Source organism: Chelonoidis abingdonii, chromosome 2, assembly GCF_003597395.2.
Source record: "Chelonoidis abingdonii isolate Lonesome George chromosome 2, CheloAbing_2.0, whole genome shotgun sequence".
Lineage (NCBI taxonomy): Eukaryota > Metazoa > Chordata > Testudines > Testudinidae > Chelonoidis > Chelonoidis abingdonii.
Window position 1 is genome coordinate 55538945 of NC_133770.1, and position 21684 is coordinate 55560628.

At 39.4% G+C, this 21684-nt stretch overlaps 1 protein-coding gene across 3 annotated transcripts in view; it reads left to right on the forward strand.

Annotated features, from left to right (window-relative positions):
• Nucleotides 1-21684, forward strand: part of PHF14 (PHD finger protein 14) — a 302948-nt gene that overhangs the window by 236604 nt on the left and 44660 nt on the right. For 2 of the 3 annotated variants that reach the window (XM_075062378.1, XM_075062379.1), the window contains exon 18: nucleotides 16196-16309. The exons of the other annotated variant lie outside the window; for it this stretch is intronic. In XM_075062378.1, the coding sequence (XP_074918479.1) occupies nucleotides 16196-16309 (114 nt within the window). The remainder of the gene's footprint in view (nucleotides 1-16195; nucleotides 16310-21684) is intronic. 3 annotated transcript variants of the gene reach the window in all.

Sequence of the window (21684 nt, forward strand, 5' to 3'; positions counted from 1 at the left end):
CAAGGGGTTCAGTCCTGCAGCACAATTAAGCATTTGCCAAGTATAGTATGCACCTATTCCCAATTCATCAAAATGGAGTAAACTAGATTGGTCAGAAGTTGTGTAGATTTGCAGTTTGATAGTGATAAGTGACGGCAAGTTTGCTTCATGGAGTCCAATACTGTTGTTGCTCTGAGCTGCATGCACACAGACTTTGGGGCTCAACTGTCCAAGTGCCCCGAATAGCACATTTGTGGTTTTTGAGCAGTTCATATGCCATTTGCAAGGTAATATAAATGGGGGAAATCCAAACCCTAGGAGACATTTCTATGGTCAGTCTCTAATTATAGCCGAAGGAGACAGCCTCAGAATCATGAAAACCTGAAAACAGACACATGCAAACCCACATGCAGCCTTAAACTCTTACTTAGCTAAGAAAATGGTTACAGCTGTATCCTTCACTTTGACTCTTGATAGCTCATTGGTTGCTTTGTGCATTTGCTGTTCAGAAAAACGTATTTTTAAATCTCAAGTCATATGGGCTACATGTTATTCTGTATTGAAGACAGAGATGAATGTATCCTAGGCAGATGCAGCGAACTCACTGTGCTTTGTTGTTGAAACTTATGATGAGAGGGATTGGGATGGACAAAGCCATACACAATGAACATAGGGGAAAATTCAGCCTCTGCAGACAGCAAAAGTGAATAGCGTGCATAGTGTCTTAAATAGGTATTAAAATCACATAGTTAAAGTTACTATCTAAGATAAAAAATCCTTCTAGACAATAACATACTCTGGCATCCATGGTTTGCAAGAATTTCTCCTCATAGCAGCAGATATGTAAAAATGGAAAGCAGTAAAATCAACATGCTCAGTAATATTTTGGATGAGGGGACGAACTGTATCTTCAGCCACGCTTGTGTTCTGTGGTGGCTATACTACCGTAGTATACACCTCTAACACCATGCAAAGGTCTCCCCGTTACAGTATGCACTGGAACTTCCCCAATACACCAGATAACTGCAGAGGAAAAGACAGCAAGGAGCTAGCTCAGGACATAGGCAGCCATCTGCCTTTTTCCTCTTGAATAAAGAATACTACTTTTCTCCTCCAAACCCCTGGGAATGAAAGAGGGGAGGGCTCTTTGCACAAAATACTTATGCATATAGATATTGAGCCTCTGCAGCTGTGATCAATGCCGGGAAAATGAACAAAATAGACTTATCTTTTTCTCTTTTCCAGATTTTCACACACAACCTGTGTTGCTGTTGGGAAACATACATTGTCTTACCTCATTCATATACTAAACAGTATTTGCCCAGTTACAAAGCAATAAATAATGTGCCACACAAGATATTACTCCTTCATTTACTCCTCCTGCAAGCAGCATTACTGCAGGCAAAGCAACACTGTGCTTCAGTAGCTGTGTGAAATGAAAGTCAGGTTGGTAAATGCTCTAATGCTGAAAAAACTTTATTTGCACCCTGCTGAAAATGTCTAACTCAGTGACAGAGTTCAAGCATTGCCTAGCCTCTCTCCCTTGGCCATTAATACCAACCCTTCCTTTTGTTGAGCAACTGTAAGGGTCAGTGCCATTTCATTGAGGCACTTATAGTTCTTTGGTTTGTGACTCTTTCCTTCCAAATATAATCCTCCTGGACTGTGAGTGCATGGCTCCTTTAAAACCTCATCCTGAGGCAGAGGTAGTGCTGGTTGTTCCAGGGAGGGGTGTCAAGGCGGGGAGAGTGAAAGGGGTGTGTGTCCGTAGTGCCACACAAGACCATCTACAGCAAACAGGCCATTCCATAGCAAAGCCTCTGAGAATCAGTCCAAAGCCTAGGAGGGTCAGATCAGCCTTGCGGGGATGTCCCAGTATACAAGCCTGGAGGAGCATCATGCCAGGAAGCAATCATCCTAGAAGGACAAACCAGAGCAGGACTCAGTATCACTGTTGCCCAAAAGAGTATGGGGCCATGAGTACTGGGGCTAGTGACTTTGCATTGAGAATACGGAGGCAGGTTGTAGCTAGTTAATTAGGGGAAGCTGTCACTCTGTGTTGGTTTTCATAGAGTTGCAGAAGAGGCCACAGTAGGAGCTTGTTGGGGAAAGTCTGCTGGTGCAGAAGACAACCATGAGCACATATGACGCACTTCTAGAGCACCTTTTTCTTAGGTGGAGCCCCCCACAGAGCACACTCCATCTTGGCCATGATGACGCTATAGTTACACAAAACTTATTTCAATTACGATAGTACCCACAGGCCTCAATCAGACTTGTGGGCCCCATTGTGCTTGCTGATTTACAAACGCATAAGGGGGTGTGGTCCTTTCTTGATCAGCATATAGTCTAAAGACAAAAAACACTCAAAGAGGAGAGGAAATGGATACAAGATATAAGCAAAAATATCCTGGTTTTTCTTGCTAGTTTCAGCTATTGTTTTCCTTTTAACTTTATATTTATTATATTATATTTTATATTACAGTTGTTTAGTTTTGGGTTTAGCTTGAGGTCGTTCAGGGACTGTTAATGTTAAAGAGGACAGTTAAAGAGAGAGGGAAATTGAGGGCTATGGAGTTAGACTGGGAAAGAGAAGGGAAGGGGAAGTGAAGGAGGGTGAGAAGTGTAATGGCCAAGGAGGGTCAGACTGGACATCTGGTAGATTAAAATACTGGGAGAGGGGTGGGATAGAAAATTATCTAATGGCAATACAGCAAATGTGGCAGGAGGGGGGGAGGGGAAGGGGCAGAGGGAGGAAGCTAGTCCACTCTTCAGGGTAAAGATGAATGATGATGTCCACTGATAGCAAAGGCTCTTTCTAGTTGCTACTGCTGTTCCCATGGGAGGTGGGAGGAAAGACTAGTGGACCAAATAATTAAAAGCATTACTTGTAGGCTTGGCAGAATTCATTTTTTGAAATTAATTTCAATGGATAATATCAATATTTATTTTTAAGAATTTTGTGTTTCTTATTGATTTAGATTTCTTTCAACTTTTATTGATTTAAATTTTCAAAGTTGTGAGAAAGTATGAGGGAGATCAGAAAATAATTATTTAATGGCAGTACGTGCTGAGATTCAGAAACTTAAAGCTTTCAAACAAATTGTCAACATCACATGCCAAAATATGCAAAGTAAGTATCCTTAAATCAAACTCTCATAGACTCTAATACATTCTCAAGCCACATTTTCTTACTTTGCGTATCTGTAAATTTTTATTGTTTTTGATGAAAATATTTTTTGTCAGTTTCTGTGTGTATGGTGAAACTGGTAGAAAGCAACCATAGTAACAAACAGCAACAAAGTAGTATATAAAAGAATTTAAAAGTTCCTTACATGTAGATTTCTAACTGAAGTGTAATTCCCTTCCCTCTATTCTTCAGCCTTAAGAAACTGGCTTCATGTTTTAAAAAGGGACTTTTCTTTGCATAACTCTAAAGAGGAACAACTTGTTTTCTACATTGCTAACATTAAAAGTCATTGTTAGTAGCTTTAGCTCCCAATTCATTACTTTAGTCATGTTTTCAAAGCCTGGTGTAGGAGATAAACCCTTAGCAAATGAAGACAGTATTCATTTTCCTTATACCTCAGGGCACACAGAATTGATTGGGGTAATAAAATGACAGTAGCTTGTAATGTACTGATGGCTCTTTAATTTGAAAACTAGTTCCAGCCTGATTCAAAGCTTGTTTAAAGCCAATTTATGACTTGCATAAATTTCAACTACATCAGGATAAAAGATGATGTATGAAAATTGATACAGAGTTAATATGACATTCAAACCTGCCATGCTGAAGTCACCTCCTGTGGGGAGTTTTTAGGAATGTGTTGGTTGGTTGGTTGGTTTGGTTGGTTGAAGTCGCAATGGCAGAAGAGTAATTGCTAAAGTTCTGCTTGGCATAAATATCATTGTAAACTACAGTCTACATTTCCCGTTATCTTGTTTCAAATATAGCTTTGTAATCTTTCTGTATGTCTAAATAATGTAGTATAAGCACATGTTTGTATTGTGCTTTGAATAGTCAGTTCTTCATTTCCTTCATGAGAATGAAAGTGTATCTAGGGCTTCTGTTCTGTACAATTTAACAGCTGCTGTGACTTTAGTAGAGACTGAAAGATAAATATGGTGTGTTGTTACCATAGATCTCCTGGTATACTCTATATTTGCTAGTTATATTTGAATGTCAGCATTTTCATTATAAATCCTACTTTGGTTGGATGGTGAGATAGTTATAGGTACAATGTTTCAGTTTCGCACTAGGCTAAAACTTAACCCCTCGTTTAACCTTCATGAGTCTGTGTGTGTGAGAGAGAAAGAGAGATGGGTGTTCTGAGCTGCATGACTCAGCCCTGAACCTGAGTGTTCTGAGCCTGATGAGAAAATTTGACATAATTACTTGTGAATCCCAGGTGTATAGGCTCTTAAAGAAAGGAGCCACTCCAGTCTGCTCAGTGTTGCTGTATTGTTTAGTGTGGGGGTCACTAGTAGCTCTGATAAACTACCCATGCTAGAAGCAGCAGAAACTCCCCAAAAGTGGGGAGCCACTGGTGCCCGAACCATGCCATCCCTTCCCTCTGAGCCCCTGCCGTCATGCCACCGCCTACCCCCCGAACCTTCACCCTAGCACCACTCCTTCCTCTGAGGCCCCACCCCCACACTGCTTCTTCCCCACAAGATCCTGTCCCTTGCTCACACCTGTCCATCCCTTCCCCTCATCGATCATCCTTATGGCTGAAAAAAAATGGGGAGGGCCATGGTTCCCTGACCCCCCTGTTCCAGCAACCGTGCCCCTGCGTCAGGCTGTCCTAGCTCCTCCTCAAGCCATGGCTGGTCACCCAACTTTTCTAACATACATGTGCAAAATATATATACACAGGGTTGTTGGAAGCAAACTTCAGGGCCTGAATATTTTGTTATCTTTTTAACACTCACAAGTATAAGACATGTACATATACTATCTATCCACATGTGTGTGTATTTTTTATAAATTATCTGTTCTCAGGAATGCTAAAAAGAAACAGACAAAAAATCAGGCCCCAAATTTGACCTACAGCATTATTACCACATAGTAGTGAATATTCTCCTAGGTTGTATATATCTATTTTTTCTAAAATCTAACATTATTGTGAGGCCACATAAAACAGCCCCCATCTAGTCTAGAATCTCATTATTTGTGCATGTGCTACTAATGCTGTCATATCAATGATACTTCTGCACAGTAAAGAATACAAAAAGAAGCCATGTTACACTTTCTCATGTAACAGCTTCCCAATGGAAGGAAAAACGTCAAGAGAGAGTTAATACTTTCAGTTCTCTAGGGGATTACATCAATGTTTAAATACAATAAAAAGTTCTCTGTAGTTTAAGGAACTGTCCACCATGAAAACTGCCATTCATTCTTTTTGTCCCCAGGTCAGATATGGTTAAATAACTGCGAGGTGATTTCCCACTTTCCCACCTTTCATGTTGTCAACTCTGGTCTCTGGTGACTTAAGCTTTTAAAACTGCCTCAAAATGTCTCACACTCAGAGTTATTTTTCCAGGACTGGAATATCATAGTTGTAACAGATTAGAAGTATATGTGTTGACTGTGCATAATACAGAAATGTGCATAATATTTCTACAAACTGTGCTTGACTTAAGCCAATACCATCCTATTTTCTTAAATTTCATGAGCACTAATGTCAAAAGAGTCACAGTTGAAAATAAGAACATCTTTGTGTATACATGTAGAATGGCCACCTGTTTTATCAAATGCTTTCTCTTCTCAATTAAATGCCAACCTAGTAATTAAAAATGAGTCCAAACAATCTTGAGCTCTGAGGAAGCTTGGATCTAGAGCAGAATTTTGCAACACTCTGGTGTTGTTAACATAGATACTGTTGATTTTAACGGCAGCTACTCCAAAATGAAAGTACAGAGCATTCCCCGTTTGTGTATATATGCTGAATTTATCGTGTAAGAATGAACTGTAAAAGTAAACTTAAGTAAGCTGGAAGCTTTACTTCTTTAACAGTGATTTCCCCCCATAATTTATTCATTAATTTAATGAATACTGTGGTCCATTAGGAAGATATATATATAATGGCTTCAGGATGCAGATATGTGGCCCTCCATATGTTGATCAGGAAATATAATGGTACTCTAATGAACCAAGATGTGCATAAGCAACAAAATGTCTATCAAATAATTCAGATAATTAAGGCTTGCGAGTAGTTGTATAGTTGTTGTTTCTTTTCTTTCTGTTAGAAATAAATAGATGAAAAGTCCTTCAGTACAGTGTAAGAATTACCATGTTAGTTTTCTTGCAGCCTTAGAATCCAAGAATTTATTCTGCAGGGATGAGGGAGGAATAATTCTTTGAGTGGTTGCAGACGTATATTCCATTTAGGAACGCTCACACTCAGTACACCAAAGCCAGAGAACTTTGCTTAGCAGTACTCATTGCTGGATACTGTATAACTTGGCTAGATACTAAAATTCATGGACTCAGCATAAACAGTGGTTTTATCTCTCTTTACAACTGTCTGTAACCCACTAACTCTTCTTTGTCCTGTGACTACACAGATGTTAATTGTCCATTTCATCTTGAATGATGTCTTGCAACATGTGTTAGCTCCTTAGGTGTAATAATTTATTCCACCTTGTATTTAGCTGTGACACTGTGATTATCTGTCCCAGACCTGAAGAAGAACTTTGTGTACCTCAAAAGCTTGTCTCTCTCACCAACAGAAGTTGGTCCAATAAAAGATATTACTCCCCTACTCTATATCTCTCATTTCACTACTATAGAGTGTGATCAGAAGAAACTGGTGCTAGAGTGCACAAGAAAGGAAAATAACTTTTTACTTTTAGTTTTCTTATGGTATCTAAAATACAAATACTTCTTTTTTTTTAATTGGGAGTGTTTGTTGTGGAAGTCACATGCATCAGCTAAACAACAGGAGTATCTAAAGTGCTCACTACTGCCTCTGCAGTCTAATTAGAAGCATCTTTGGCAAGTTCTGGAAAGTTTCCTATGTAGTTCTTCATGACGCAAGACGTGGAAGGAGAAAAGACAAGATATTCTGTGGAGTGGCTCTAGACTGTTATGCATATCCATAGGAAAAGTGGTGAGGCAAAAAATTAATTCACTAGAAGTTCTATTTTGATTAAAATACTTATTCCAATTTATCTTTTTTTTCTCAATAGAGAGAGTTTTTGTCATAGGTCAGGTCTGAAGATTTCTTGATACATTTTAGACCTATCAGTTGCTTATGATGCTGAGATAATCTAGGGTTGTCAATTAATCACAGTTAACACATGCAATTAACTAAAAACAAATTAATGCATTATTTTTTTTAATGAGCGTTAATCGCAAACCAGGACACCATGCTCAGCGAGGCCCCGCTGCATGCCTTCAGGGCAGGGATGCCCCTCCTCCCATCACCCAGCTCCACTGCTGCTGCTGCCTCCTTCCGTTTTCCCCCCCATCAGAGTTGCCTCTGGCCAAGCTGCTCCAGATCGGGAGCCTGCCTCCTGTCTGCTGCGTAGGGCAGAAGGACTGATGTCGGGGTGTCTCCATCTCCCCACCCATGTACCCTGTTGCTGCTGAGCTGGGATCAGGGGACGGGGGGCGGTCTGCTGCTGCTGCTGGTTCAGGAGTGAGTGCTGCTGACAGCAGCTGCTGCTGGCTCAAAACTCTCTCTCTCACTCACTCACTCACACACACACACACTCTTCCCCCCCCCCAACATCCAAAAATATTTTAATAAATGGTATTCTATTATTGTTTAACAGTGTGATTAAAACTATGATTAATCACTACTATTTTTTAAATCTTGCAATTAATCACAATTAATTATTTTTTACCATTGGACAGCCCTAATATCCCTTCAATTTATTGGCGCACATGAACCTCATCTAAAATTCCCACCCATGAGTACTATCACTCAATAACTTATTTTATTTTTACTAGGGTGGGGACCCTAGTATAGACAAGACTCCAGCTTCTGGTTTTTTTATACTTTGTCAATTAAACATGCACAGAAGCAGTTGTCTTCAGAAACCTGATTTGAAATATTTATATATTGACTCCCTATAAATTTGAAAGCTGTGCTTCACGTGTCCCCTGTCTTGTTCAAGCTGTCTCTGGTTGATCTCACACACCTTTCTTCAAATTCCATACTACTGTTAAGAGTTAACTCTGTTGACTGTTATGTCACCTCAACAAGCCAGTGCAACAGGACTGTGAGAAGTGTTTATCAGTTCCATTCCTGCAGGGTGATGGTCATCTCACCCCCCCTCCCCCCGCCACCTCCTTTCCCTAAAAAAAGGCATTAGACCAGCCAATTGCTCCTTAAGAGGACAGTTTAATATATAGGAGAGTGGCCCAAACCTGTTGTTGGGTTCTTTGTGTTTTGTAAGAGGAGATGCTCCATACTAGCTAGGAGAGGAAAATCTGTGGAATCCTGGCCCTGTTGGGAAAGGAGTTCATAGCTGATATTCAGATTTGGTTGGTATTTGGGAGTGAACATCATCTGAACTATAGGAGTCTGAAATATTAATATTACCCTTATCTGTTGTCGTATTTGACTTGTTCAGAGCTATAGGACACTATTTTTAAATCATATTTTTTTTTTGCTATTTTTACCCCACATTTCTTAGTAATAACAACATTGCATCACTAACCTCACCACAGTTAGTGGAACCAAATTAAGTAATATATTGGGACGTAAATGACAGGCAAAATCTAGGGAGCTAGGAGTCACCTGGACCAAGCAGCCTGCCCAAGAACAGCATTTCTCTCCAGCAGAAGCTGCTATCCTCTGCTCTGAAGGAGGAAGAGAAGATCTTGCTGCTGCAAACAGTCATTGAGCTGCCAAAGGCACAGATCTGAAAACAGCAACTCCTCTCTCCCAAAATGGAAGAGGAAACTAATTGACTGGCAATCATACTAATCAGCTGTCTGGTCTTCAAAGAAGACACAAGCAAGAGCAGCAATTCAGGTCAGTCTGCTGCCAGTGGAATCAGCAGCCTAGCATAGACTAATCACTCCAAGAGAGAGCCACTGAGAGGAGATTAGCCAGTAGCCAATTTGAGCAGAAACAGAGTCAGGACTAGGTATAAGCAGACTAAAAATTACTTAGGGCCCCAAGCAGCTCAAGGGGGCTTCCTATTTGCTCTTTATTATGTGATTGCGGGGGGAAGGGGAGCAAAATATTCGTGCTTAGGGCTCCCAACCCAGTGAGTTATCCTATTGTGCTATAGAGGCAAGAGAAGGAAGGCAAACACTTAGTACTGTGCTATAGGTACTGCTCTTTGTAGTTTTCCTCAGCATATTCAGCCACTTTACTACTGAAAGTCTTTGAGCAGTTGTGTGGTAGGTTGAGAGAGCATGCTTTTATATGTATCACAGAAATATTTGAATTGGAAAGGATATCTTGGGTTAGCTAGTTTTTCTTCCTCTTCCATTGTTACACAACTGGTATTAGTATCTCTAAACCTTCCCTGAGGGATGGATGTTAGACTAACTTAATATTCTCATTGATGGGATTCTAGATTCTCCACTAGCAGCTTCTCCTCTAGTTGTTCTTATAAAAGATCCTCCTGATGCTTAGCGTAAATTTTCTTCACTGAAGTTTAAGCTGGTAGGATAGAGAATGGGACAGGATATTCAAATCCTCGACTTGTAAGCCATTAAGAGAGTTGGGTAAAGAAAGGGAGGCAATGGACTGAAGAACCATATTTTATCTTATACTGTAATTTTTTTGCTCAGTGTCCTGCTTCTCCTACAGGGATTCAACAAAACATTTATATTTGCCTATAGAGACCCTAAAGGAGGCTTATTTGCAGTCCTAAAGATTTCTCTCATGCTCTCCAACCTCCATGGAAAAAAAATAATAATAAACACACTCCAGCTACTCATTCCTTCACCTCAGAGATTCCATGATCCCGATGCTGGAATGGTCAGATCTTGATCCTCAAACCAGGGAACTAAAAATCAGTTTTAAACGGACTACTATAAATAAATATAAAAATACTCAATGCCATTTTTCTCTTGTTTTCTGTTTTCTAGTTACAGGGGTCTGAACGTTGCTCTCTATTGTTTCTGTTTGTGTTTAAATCAGAGAACACCAACATAGGAAACAATCCTAAGGGTAGTTACAACATATAAATAGCCCTCCCTGAAAGCATTACAAAGGATCTGGTTATGAGCAAAAATGTGAATGGAGTGTTTGTCCGAGACCATTCACCTCTTGCCTTTTGAGTATATGTTCAGGGAGTTCAAATGGATGTATTGGACTAAATTGCAAACACTATGTCAACATAAAACTTGAATTTATTTTTTCTAGAGGTCATTATATTGGAGAAAGTCAGTAATGAGCATCTCAGCTTGCAATTTCCAAGAGTGCATTGCTTGATATCCTTGCAATTAGTGGCTCTAGAGAGAAGGAAAGTGGCATATCAAAAGTACATATTCTGTGTTTTATATGATGACATCTAAAATAACTTTTGTAATGAGCATTATAACAAACCAGGGGTGGCTCCAGGCCTCAGCACGCCAAGCGCGTGCCTGGGGCTGCATGCCGCCAGGTAACACTCTGCCGATCGCCGGGAGGGCGGCACGCACGGAGCCTTTGGCGGCTTGCCTGCAGAGGGTCTGCTGGTCCCGCAGCTTCTGTGGACCCTCCGCAGGCATGCCTGCGGGAAGTCCACCGGAGCCACAGGACCGGCAACCGGCAGAGAGCCCCCCACGGCATGCTGCCGTGCTTGGGGTGGTGAAATGTCTAGCGCCGCCCCTGTAACAAACACAGTACAATCGACGCAGATTTATAGAATTGTTCCATATTTTAAAATGTTGCGATCTATGGAGTTATCAAAGCCGCAGTTATCAAAGCCACAGTATCAACTAGTGGAGGTGTTTAAAGTGCTTTTAATTTTGACAGGCTAATGTAGATACATATATATTGGAGGATAAACCAAAGAGTAATGTTGAGAATAAAATGCAGATTTACTAAGAGTTCCTCCCTCACATAGGATTACCTGACTGCAGGGTTATTATAACTTAGGAAATGATGCTTCAGAACAGACAAATACCAAGACATGCTAGTTAAGCTAAGATAGCTAAGATGAATACACAGAATCATAGAAATGTAGGGCTAGAAGGGACCATCTCTTAAAGGTACTTGTCCAACCTGTTCTTAAAAGCCTCCCAAAGATGGGGATTCTACAAACTCCCTTGGAAGCCTATTCCAGAACTTAACTACACTTACAGTTAGAAAGTTTTCCATAATATCTAATCTAAATCTCTCTTGCTGCAGTTTAAGTATATATAAAGACTGTTAACAGGTTCCCCTTCTTTTCTTTTCTTTTCTTTTCTTTTCTCAAGACCAAACGTGCCCAGGTTTTTAGCTTTTCTTCATAGGTCAGATTTTCTAAACCTTTTGTCATTTTTGTTGCTCTCCTCTGGACTCTCTCCAGTTTATCCACATTTTTCCTAATGTGTGTCATCCAGAATTTGGACACAGTACTCCAGCCAAGGCTTCACGAGTGTTGAGAAGTGCAGGACAGTTACCTCCCATGTCTTATGTACAACACTTCTGTTAAAGTCCTGCAGAATGATATTAGCTTTTTTCACAACTGCATCATATTGTTTTGTCATATGCAATTTGTGATCCACTATAACCTGCAGATCCTTTTCAGCAGCGCTACCATCTAGCTGATTAGTCCACATTTTGTACTTGTGCATTTGATTTTTCCTTCCCAAGCATAGTACTTTGCACTTATCGTTATTGAATTTCATCTTATTGATTTCGGACCAATTTTCTGATTTGTCAAAGTTGTTTGGAGTTCTAATCCTTCCCTGTGCTTGCAGCCCCTCCCAGCTTGGTGTCATCTGCACATTCTATAAGCGTGTTCTCCACTCCGTTATCCAAGTCATTAATAAAAATATTGAGTAGTATCAAAACCAGGACTGGCCCTGAGGGTCACCAGTAGATAACTTCTCCCAGTTTGACAAAGAACTATTGATAACTACACTTCGAGTATGTTGTTTCAACCCACGTTACAGTAATTTAATCTAGACTTAATTTCTCTAGTTTACTTATGAGAATGTCATGTGAGACTGTGTCGAAAGCCTTCCAAAAATCAAGATATATCCCATTTACTCTTCTCCCCATCCACTAGGTCAGTATCCCTGCCAAAGAAGGAAAGTAGGTTGGTTTGTCATGATTTGTTCTTGAAAAATCCATACTGGCTATTCCTTATAACCCTACTATTTGCTAAGTGCTTACAAATGAATTATTTAAAAGTTCATTCCAGTATCTCTAGTATCTTTCCAGATATTGAAGTTAGCTGATTGTTCTGTAATTCCTGGCACTCCTTATTCCCATTTTTAAAGTTAGATACTATGTTTGCTTTTCTCAAGTCCTCAACAGTGCTCCATGAGTTCTCAAAGATAATTGCCAATGGTTCTGAAACTGCTTCAGCTAGTTCCTTAAGTACTCAGGGATGAATTTTGTCAGGCCCTGCCAACTTGAATACATCTAACTTATCTAAATATTCTTTAACCTGTTCTTTCTCTATTTTGCACTGCATTTCTTTTTCCTTGTTGTTAATATTAATTGTATTAAGTATCTGGTTACCATTAACCTTAACTGAAACAAAACAGGCTTTAAACATGTCACCCTTCTTTATGTCATCCATTATTAACTCTCCTTCCCTGCTAAGTAAAGAGTCTACACTTTCCTTTGTCTTTTTCTTGCTCATAATGTATTTATAGAACTCTTCTTATTGCCTTTTCTGTCCCTTGCTAGGTGCATGCATTTTGTGCATTAACCTTTCTGATTTTGCCCCTACATGCTTGTCCTAGTCTTTTGTACTTCTCCTTAGCAATTTATCCATATTTCCACTTTTTTTAGGATTCTTTTTTTTATTTTCAAGTCATTAAAGAGCTCCCGATGGAGCCTATTGGCCTCTTCCTACCTTTCCTTCACATTAGCATAGTTTGCAGTTGTGCCTTTAATACTGTTCCCTTGAAAAACGGTCAGGTCTCCTGAACAGCTTTTCCCTTACATTTTCTTCCCATGCGACCATACCTACCAATTTTCTGATTTTGTTAGTCTGCATCTTTGAATTCCATTGTCATTATTTTGCTACTGTAACTCCTTCATTTCCTTAGAATCTATCTAGAATATATATCTGTCTAGAATCTATCATTTCATGATCAGTTTCACCCAAACTGCTTTCCACCTTCAGATTTGCTATCAATTAGTCCCCGTTGATCACAAGCAAGTCTTAATTGGCTGTCCCCTGGGTTACTTCTCTCCTTTCTCAAAGAAAAAAGTTGTCCTCAGTACATACTAAGAACTTACTGGAATGTGGTGTTTTGCCATGTTACTTTTCAACAGATTCCTGTGTAGTTAAAGTCCCCTACTACTACCTCATCTTTTGTTTTGAATATTTCAGTTGTTTATTCTAGAAATGCCTCATCCACCTCTTCTTCCTAAATTGATGGTTTATAGTGCATACCTACCTTAATATCACCCCTATTTTTTACCCCTTCTGTCTTTACCCAGAAACTTTCAACTGGTCTGCCTCTCGCCTCCTTCTGGACCTCAGCACAAGTATATATTCTTGATATCTAGTGCCACCCCTCCTCTGTTTTCCCCCCTCCTGAATAAACCAATATTCTAGTCATGAGACATATTCCATCAAATCTCTGTGACACTAATTAAGTCATTATTTAGCTTATGCACTAATGCTTCCAGTTCTTCCTGTTTATTCCATATACTCCTTGCATTTGTGTATAGACATGTAAGATGATGAGCACATTCCCCCACTTATTTCCCTCTTGTTGCTCCTATAACCTTATTGTAATTTTCCATGTCCCCCTGCCCAACAGTTAAACCTCAGTTTATGATTAGCTGTTGGCTTTTGTCACCTGCCCCCTTTGAACCTAGTTTAAAGCCCTCCTCACTATGTTGCCAAGTCAGTACGTGAATATGCTCTTCCCCTTCTTGGTCAAGTGGGCCCCATCTCCTCCCAGCAGACCTTCTTTCTGGAACAGCTTCCCATAGTCAAGGAAGCTGAAGGACTCAGAAAAACCGACTCTCAGCGCTAACTTCCTGCGCTAACTTTTTTCAATATATTTATGAATGACCTGCCTCCAACAATTGCAAGGCCATTCAGTATGCAGATTACATCTACTTTGCTTCACGAGAGAGAGATTTCAAAAAGTTTGAGGACATCCTAAATCAGAATACAGCAGCAATCAGTAGCTAATGCAAGAAGTGGAGACGTAAGCCCACTGGATCAAATACAATGCTGTCATGCTTCCGTCTCAACCATGCCACGACATCGAGAACTCAATATCTTCCTGAATGGAGAATGACAGACACATGGCCCAAAGCCACTATATGTAGGAGTAACTCACCTACAAGGACCATCTCACCAAGGTTAATCAGAAGATTACATGCAGAAATGGCCTCTTAAATAAGCATGGGGTCTCGACTGAGGAATTGTGTAAACACTGTGTAACTCAGTGCTAGATCACTGCTTAGTTGGAGAGTACTGTGCTCCTGTGTGGTTAAATTCCCCACACAGTTATTTGATGTAAAATTGAATCAAACAATGAGAATAACAGGACCTATGGCACCAAAAAAGTTTCACTGGCTACCAGTTCTCTCTAATATCCTGCCTCCTAACATCCAGGGTTATATTGCAGAAAAGAAATTCCTTGACAAAATCCAAGAAATGCCACAACTTCCACTTTTCAAATATATATAGGAAATGCCTTGCCACTGACTCATCAATGGAAGACCTATCTAGACTACGATACCAACCACATCTATGGCGGATGCTGCCAAAGAGAATGGGAACAAGCTGCTCAATCTGTAAAGATCTCCTTCCTCATCATTCAGCCTCATAAGAGACTGCCTGGCTTCAAACTGCCATGCTACTCTGATGCAGGCTTAACTGTTTCATATGCTTGTTGGTGAGGTGTGTGGCAAATGACCACACCCAAGGACTCAGGAACAGCCCTTTGTAGCTGCAGTTGAGGATCCTGCACATCTATTAAATGACTGCTCATCTCATGCTAGTCTATCCAGACTCCACACTGCTGATCCTGAGACTGTTGAGTGGATAAAACATGTGATACCCAAGTCCTTTTGACATTTTTTCTTTTTGTACTTTAATATCTGTTTTCTCTTCCTACTTTATATTTTATATTTTCAGCATCTTTCCATGTTTACTGCATCACTTGTGTATTTGCTAATAATAATACTGAATTGTTAAAGCATCTGATGGACTGATTCAGTAAGAACTTTGCACAGTTTTATGTTCTACATCAGCTTTCAATAAGCCACAAAACAGATTTGCATGGGGTTTGGATGACATGGATTGTACAGTAGGTGAAATGTTTATTGGATCTAGTGCTAGATTTGAGAGCATTCATTAAAAACAAAAGAAAAATGAAATGGACCAGATTCTCTTTTCAGTTACACCTATCTAACTCTATTGGGCCAAATTCAAACTTAATAAAAGTGAACCACAGCTCCCATGGAATTTTTGAATCAAACTCAGTAGTGACATTAAGCGAGGGACAAATTCTGCCCTTAATGGTATTTATTGATTGTCAGAACACCTATGGTTATTAGTGTACTCGTGTCTGTTTTCTCTAATGCTTAAATATGTGTAATTAAGCTTTAAATAATACAAGCAACTAGGATGCAATTGGCAAGTTCTCTGCTCCACTGGTAGGTGGAAGTACTAGTCAGATTGTGTTTGAAAACTTAAGCAATACTTAATAATTACCTCGTAAGTGCCGTGTTTTTCAGTTCTTGTTCTGCCTTGCTCCCAAATGATTGCAGAATCATGCCTCTACTCATTCAATTTGGAAGAAAATTATTGTTTCCTTTCCACATGAAAGGAAGGTGAAGGCAGGAGAGAAGATAATAGTAATACTAATATAGAACTGTATGTCTTCAAATATGTACAAACATTTACTAATTCTTACAATACTCTGTGTAAGGTATGTAATACCCCCATTTTATAGATGGAAAAAACTGAGACAGAAGTTAAATGACTTGCCCAGGTTAGAAGATGTTTAGGACTTAGGAGTTTCGGACTTCCATGCCTGTATTCAGACCACAGTACCTCTAAAAAGTCTCTCTTTTGTGGAGTACCACTTCAATACACGTCTGAGGGGTCTATTTGTCTCTGTTGCCCTCAGGACTCCGAACCGTCAAATGAAGTGGTCTCAGAGGCCCCAGGTAATGTGGTACCCTCTACCTCAAGAAGCAGCTCTGAAGAGCTGGTAGCGGTGGCACAGAAACATCCAGAAGAGGTAGGACATTCTGTGTCTATTCTATTCCTAAATTTATGTTGGGTATATAGGTTTACTGCAATTTTTCATGCCTGGTCTTAACTTTACTTATAGCAAAGCCTTTGTTAAAGCTAGAGGTCAGGCTGACCCTTCCACACTGTGTCCCTGGCACCTAAGACCTCAGCCCTGTTGCAGTGTCTAGGGCCTCAACCAATGATGTCCATTAGCTAAGCCCATTCTGTCTACTGTTAACTGAGACTCTCATAATGAATGACTGGGCTTTCCAGGAATACTTGAAAATTTTTTGCTCATTCCTTATTTCTCATACATTCATGGCTGCAAGAATTCCTTCAAACCCTGGGGAAGTCAGAAGAAATGGAGGATTTTTGTTTATGTAAAGCTATTGCCAAACTTCTCAGAAGTAAACTTGGCTAGGTTACGTTGGCCATGATCTGAAGGGAACTTCTCCCTCATTTGTAAGGAAAGGAATCTGTTTTAGCCCTCATTAAGAACACCTGGCTGGCACCACATACTATATACATGGTCTATTCACATGGCCAGGCTCCCCACTGCTATGATAAAGCCTGGGTCCTCAGTCCCTAAAGTCAGATCAGCAGTACCTCCCGCTTGGATAGAAAATCCTCCCTACCTATTGAATGCCATTATTTGATTTTTCCTACAAAAGAATGTACAGTAGATAGAGTTCTTAAAAGGTTCTTTGATTATGTGGCTGACAACTTGGCATTTCTGTTCTCTGTATGTGATTTTTATGGCATGAAAAATTATAGAAATGTTGCTAAAATGTTACAAAAAATAGCAGTTGAGTGAACCCTCAGCACCTCTAAAAAGACAGCATCAAAGTCCACACTGCAGGTGCCAACTTGTGACTGAACTCCATAATGTGTCCCAAGACTCATTCTGTCTCTGAACCTACATCATGGGTAGGTTCCATAAGAGGAGAGGTAGGCTTTCTGTAAAATTTGAAATCCTGACCCTCTCCTATACTGGGAAACATCTTTTTAGGGGATGACTGTTTCCAATTTCAAAATGTCTTATTGAAATAGGGGTACTACGTCAGCCCATGAGGAGAAGCCTTAATTTTCTGTTTCCCGAGAGCCCCTAAGAGTTTTAGATTATTCCTTTCCTTACTATAGCCCTGTCAGGAAACATTATCAAATGAAGTGGTCATTATCTTGAAACCAGTCCTACTCCTTTCTGTTTTTTTCTGGCTAGAGTCCTCATAAAGAAAGATATAGAATTTCTGCCGTTCAGTATCAATGGAAGTATGGTTCGTCTAATGTTTGGCCCTTTCTTTAGTCTCCTGGTGCTATTTTTAGAGCTATTTTAATATATTCTGGAACATCCTGCTCTCCCTGATAGTCTTGTCACTATGTCTAGCAAAAAAGGACAGAGTTCTTTACCACAGGACATTCAGTGATTATTACCATTCTGTCTTAAGTAAGATCACCGGTTTACCCCATTTATTTTCTGGCAATACCATTACTTTTAGATCTTAAAATATGATGGTCAGTTTATCCCACCTAAGTGGTCCCACCCCCAGATCTCAGGACAATATAATACAGATTATTACTAATAATTCTGTATAATGCTCTGAATAGCAGAGGATAACTTGGTCTATTAATATTCATAAATTCTGGCTCCTAATTTCTGGCTTTGCCAGTTTACTCCAGTGATTGGCACTGATTCTGGCACAATTTCTCGATGTTTCTCTGGCACATATCTCCAATGGAGAGGTCAAGATTAAGAGTACATGTCATGAGATTAGCAGTGGATGGGAGGGGAAAGATGGGTTTCAGAGAAAGGAGTGAACGATGACAGAGAAAGGAAGAGGAAAAAAGAAAAAGAAGGGGAAGATGGATAATTATATGAATTTTGTCCTTGAAAAAATCTGAAATTCTGGGGAGGGGGACCCTAGTGACTTCAAGGAGAGGGATGGAAGACAGAGAAATGATGTTAAGGCTTTAGGACTAATTGAAGGTTATATTGTTTAGCCAGCTGAACAAGGGAAGGACAAACATACAGGCAGCCTGTGAGGGAGTGAGACTGTCTTCAAAGATGCTCACTATAGCATAAGCAAGACTAGAGAGAGGTGAGACAGGGAGAGAGTTAGGGTTGGGTTTACAAGGGACTGAGTAGTAGAGGAGAGGAACAACGGTATCTTGCCTAATTCCAAGCCCATACCATGATATAATCGGTGTCAGTTTTACATTGGTAACTCATCGTGAATGCAAATTAATGTGACTTACACATGGAAGGCCTTAGAATCATAGAATTATTTTTAACTGGAAACATGTCTGAGAGGCACTGCTTTATCTTACACCTTCATTAACAGTCCTTTCAGTTGACTTTTCTCACTGCAACACTGTCACTGTGTAAATTACACCAGCTAATACTGAGAGTGACATATACCATTTTATCAAGGAATAATATATACCATAATTTGTGTACAATCCGAAGGTGGCCCATAAAGTGCTGATAGGAAGACAGGTAAAAAAACATGTAATCACCCAAAGAGATGGAAATAGGAGAGGGAAACAGAGAAATCAGAATGTTTAATAGGCTGAAGGTTTCAAAAGTATGGCATTAACAGGAGCTGGGGAAGAGCAAATGAGAAGTAGTGAAGATGGTGATCAAAAAGAGGATGTCAGAATTGAGGGAGGCAGGAAGAAAACAGTTCATGGTGAATACAAACAGTGAAACATCCCAGCCTAAAAGTTACAGATTAGTTTTTATAAACTAGAATTTTCATCTGCCAGTGATGTGTCTTTGTCTCAGATACACCAATCTGAATCCAATATTCTTGGGAATTATTTGTAATTTATCGCTAATTCTAATATTTGTAGTATGTGTGGCTTCAGTTGGACTATCAGAATAGTTTTCTGGGAGGGTGTTATTTTGTTGGTTTTGTTTTTGTGAACAGAACTCACAGCAAAATTCCTAGCTTCCCTTTCTCTCTGATTGCTAAAAGAGCTTCACCCTGGGTAAATAGAAGGACAAGGTGGGATCTGCTCCCGTCCTACCCTTCTTCGCTCATGATCTTTACTATACTCGTCTTCTTTCAGATTAGATTGTAATCTCTTTGTGGTAATGACCATGTCCACATATAGGTTTACAGTGCATAGATAATATAGAGCTCTGAACCTTATTTAGGGCTTGGGACACTACCACAACACAAATAATCATAAAAAGTTAATAACGTCTTTGCAGTTTGGTGCTTTTGCCTGTTGTTTGTATGACATGAGGGACTAAGGCAGTTACTGTAGATTATAGTACATGGGATGCAGAAACATTGTAGATAAAAAAAACTGCTTTACAGTATCATGCATTAAGTAAGAAGGATATGTTGTTTCTGTAGTTTCAACATTTATGTACTTCTGAATAAAATAATCTAAAATTTATAGTTATTTTGTAATACTATTGTACTCACAACATTCATATCACTCACAAAATCCATACTAAACACATAGGAAGTTTTCTGCTTTATTATAATGAAGAGCTGCTGGAGTTAAGATTATATAACTGTTTTCATTATAACACCAGACTTTATTTTCACTCACCTGTAACTTGCTGAATACGCTCATGCTTATTCTCTGCATGACAGCTTTCTTTTTTCTTTTAAAGTTGAAGCAATTATAGTTCAGCTGCTTTTATGCGAGGAAAGTGAGGAAATGGCACTATTCTCATTTATAGTGACTGGCCTACAGTCCACATGGCTGAGGTTTAAAGGATGAAATATGGGATGAGGAGTAGTGCCTTTCATTGTTTTGAGGAAAACCAGTTTGGATTCAACAGATCCTACAAGCTGATCTGCATGGGTAATAGACCTTTGCACCCATGTGGAGCCGAGTTGACTTTAACAGGATTTTATGTGGGCAGATCCAGCTGCTGAATTAGGTCATATCTTTATAATTTGTGTAGTAAGCATGCATGGTAGAATTTTTTACTAAACCCACAAAATGCACACCTTAGGATGTCTATATTATGCATGCAAGTATGCCTAACCTAGCTGCACACTAAATTCAGTAGTCCACAGAATTACACCAAACTGACTGGAGCAGGGCTATTTTCCAAATGTTTAACAGAAATACAGGCCAAAATATCCTTTTCTCATAAAAAAGAATTCTTGCATCCTGATTTTGAATAGTCCTTGAGCTGATACACCTGACATTTTAAAGTTTGGTTTACATGGAAATAACCCTTCCCTAGTCTTAGCTCCGAAGAAATTGGTTTTGATTTCCATGTCTTGAGTCTGAAAATCAGGTTTTATTCAATAGATTTTTGGCAAAACTCATTAGGAGTGATGGCAGTAGTTGCTTGGGTAGCTAAATTTGCTTCGAAGTAAACTGGCTAGCCACTTATGGCTGAGGTATTTAGGTAATGTTTGATTATGTTCTGTTTGAGAAAAAGTATGTGATAGTGTAATTAAAGACAATATTTCAATGTGTACACAAGAGGGGAAGAATTTATGTGTGCAACCTTAACTTCAGCATTGCTTAATCGTCATTTTCCTAGAGAATTGGGAATAATATTTGCTTTCCATTAAATTGTATTCTGGTGCGTGTTATCTTTCATGGAGTTCTTGCAATGATAGTGTTTAATACAGGAATTTTATCAACCTAATCACTTCAAACTTCACTTGGTACACTCTGTTTTTAATAAGCTGCTGAATAAGAAGAAAATCCTGTCTTTGTCTGTTGGTTCCTTTAAACCCAGACCTCAGAAAAAATCACATTAAAATATGTCATTCTTCAGTTGAAAGTAAAATAGAAACAAATGAGGTATGTTTAATAGCTTCTTTTGACAATCCTGAAGCAAATCAATTTATCACATTGTTCTAGTGTGGGCCTAGAGGCTTACAGAGCTCTTCTTCCTGCATGTATGTGTTAGGAAAGCAATAACGGTTCAGATAAAATGCCATGCTAGGCTTTTCCTTTTATTCAACCACCAGAATATTACAAGTTCATGGCATTTAGCTCTGATGCGAAATGTATGTTTCTGAGCCTCTAGGTAAAATGTGGAATGATGATATTGTAGCATGCAAGCATGCATATAGCCTTTGTATCTGATTTGCTTTCTGACTGCAGTGCTAAAACTACCAAAACTGAACAAAGCCTCGAGATACTGAGCTAAGAAAAGATGAAAATACATGCCCATTAATCTGTTTCTGAACTATTAGGTATTCATTGCTCATGGCATATCTGGATAGAGTGTAGCCTTTTTCCATCAGTAATTCACTGTTGTAGTATAGTGCTCTGTTTTATGGGGAAAGATGTGTTTTGTACTTAAGTCAACTGCTATTACTCATAAGTACTCTACAGGTAGTTTAAAAGGATTATGGATGTTGGCAAGAGTCTTGCCAGCTATTAAAATAATTC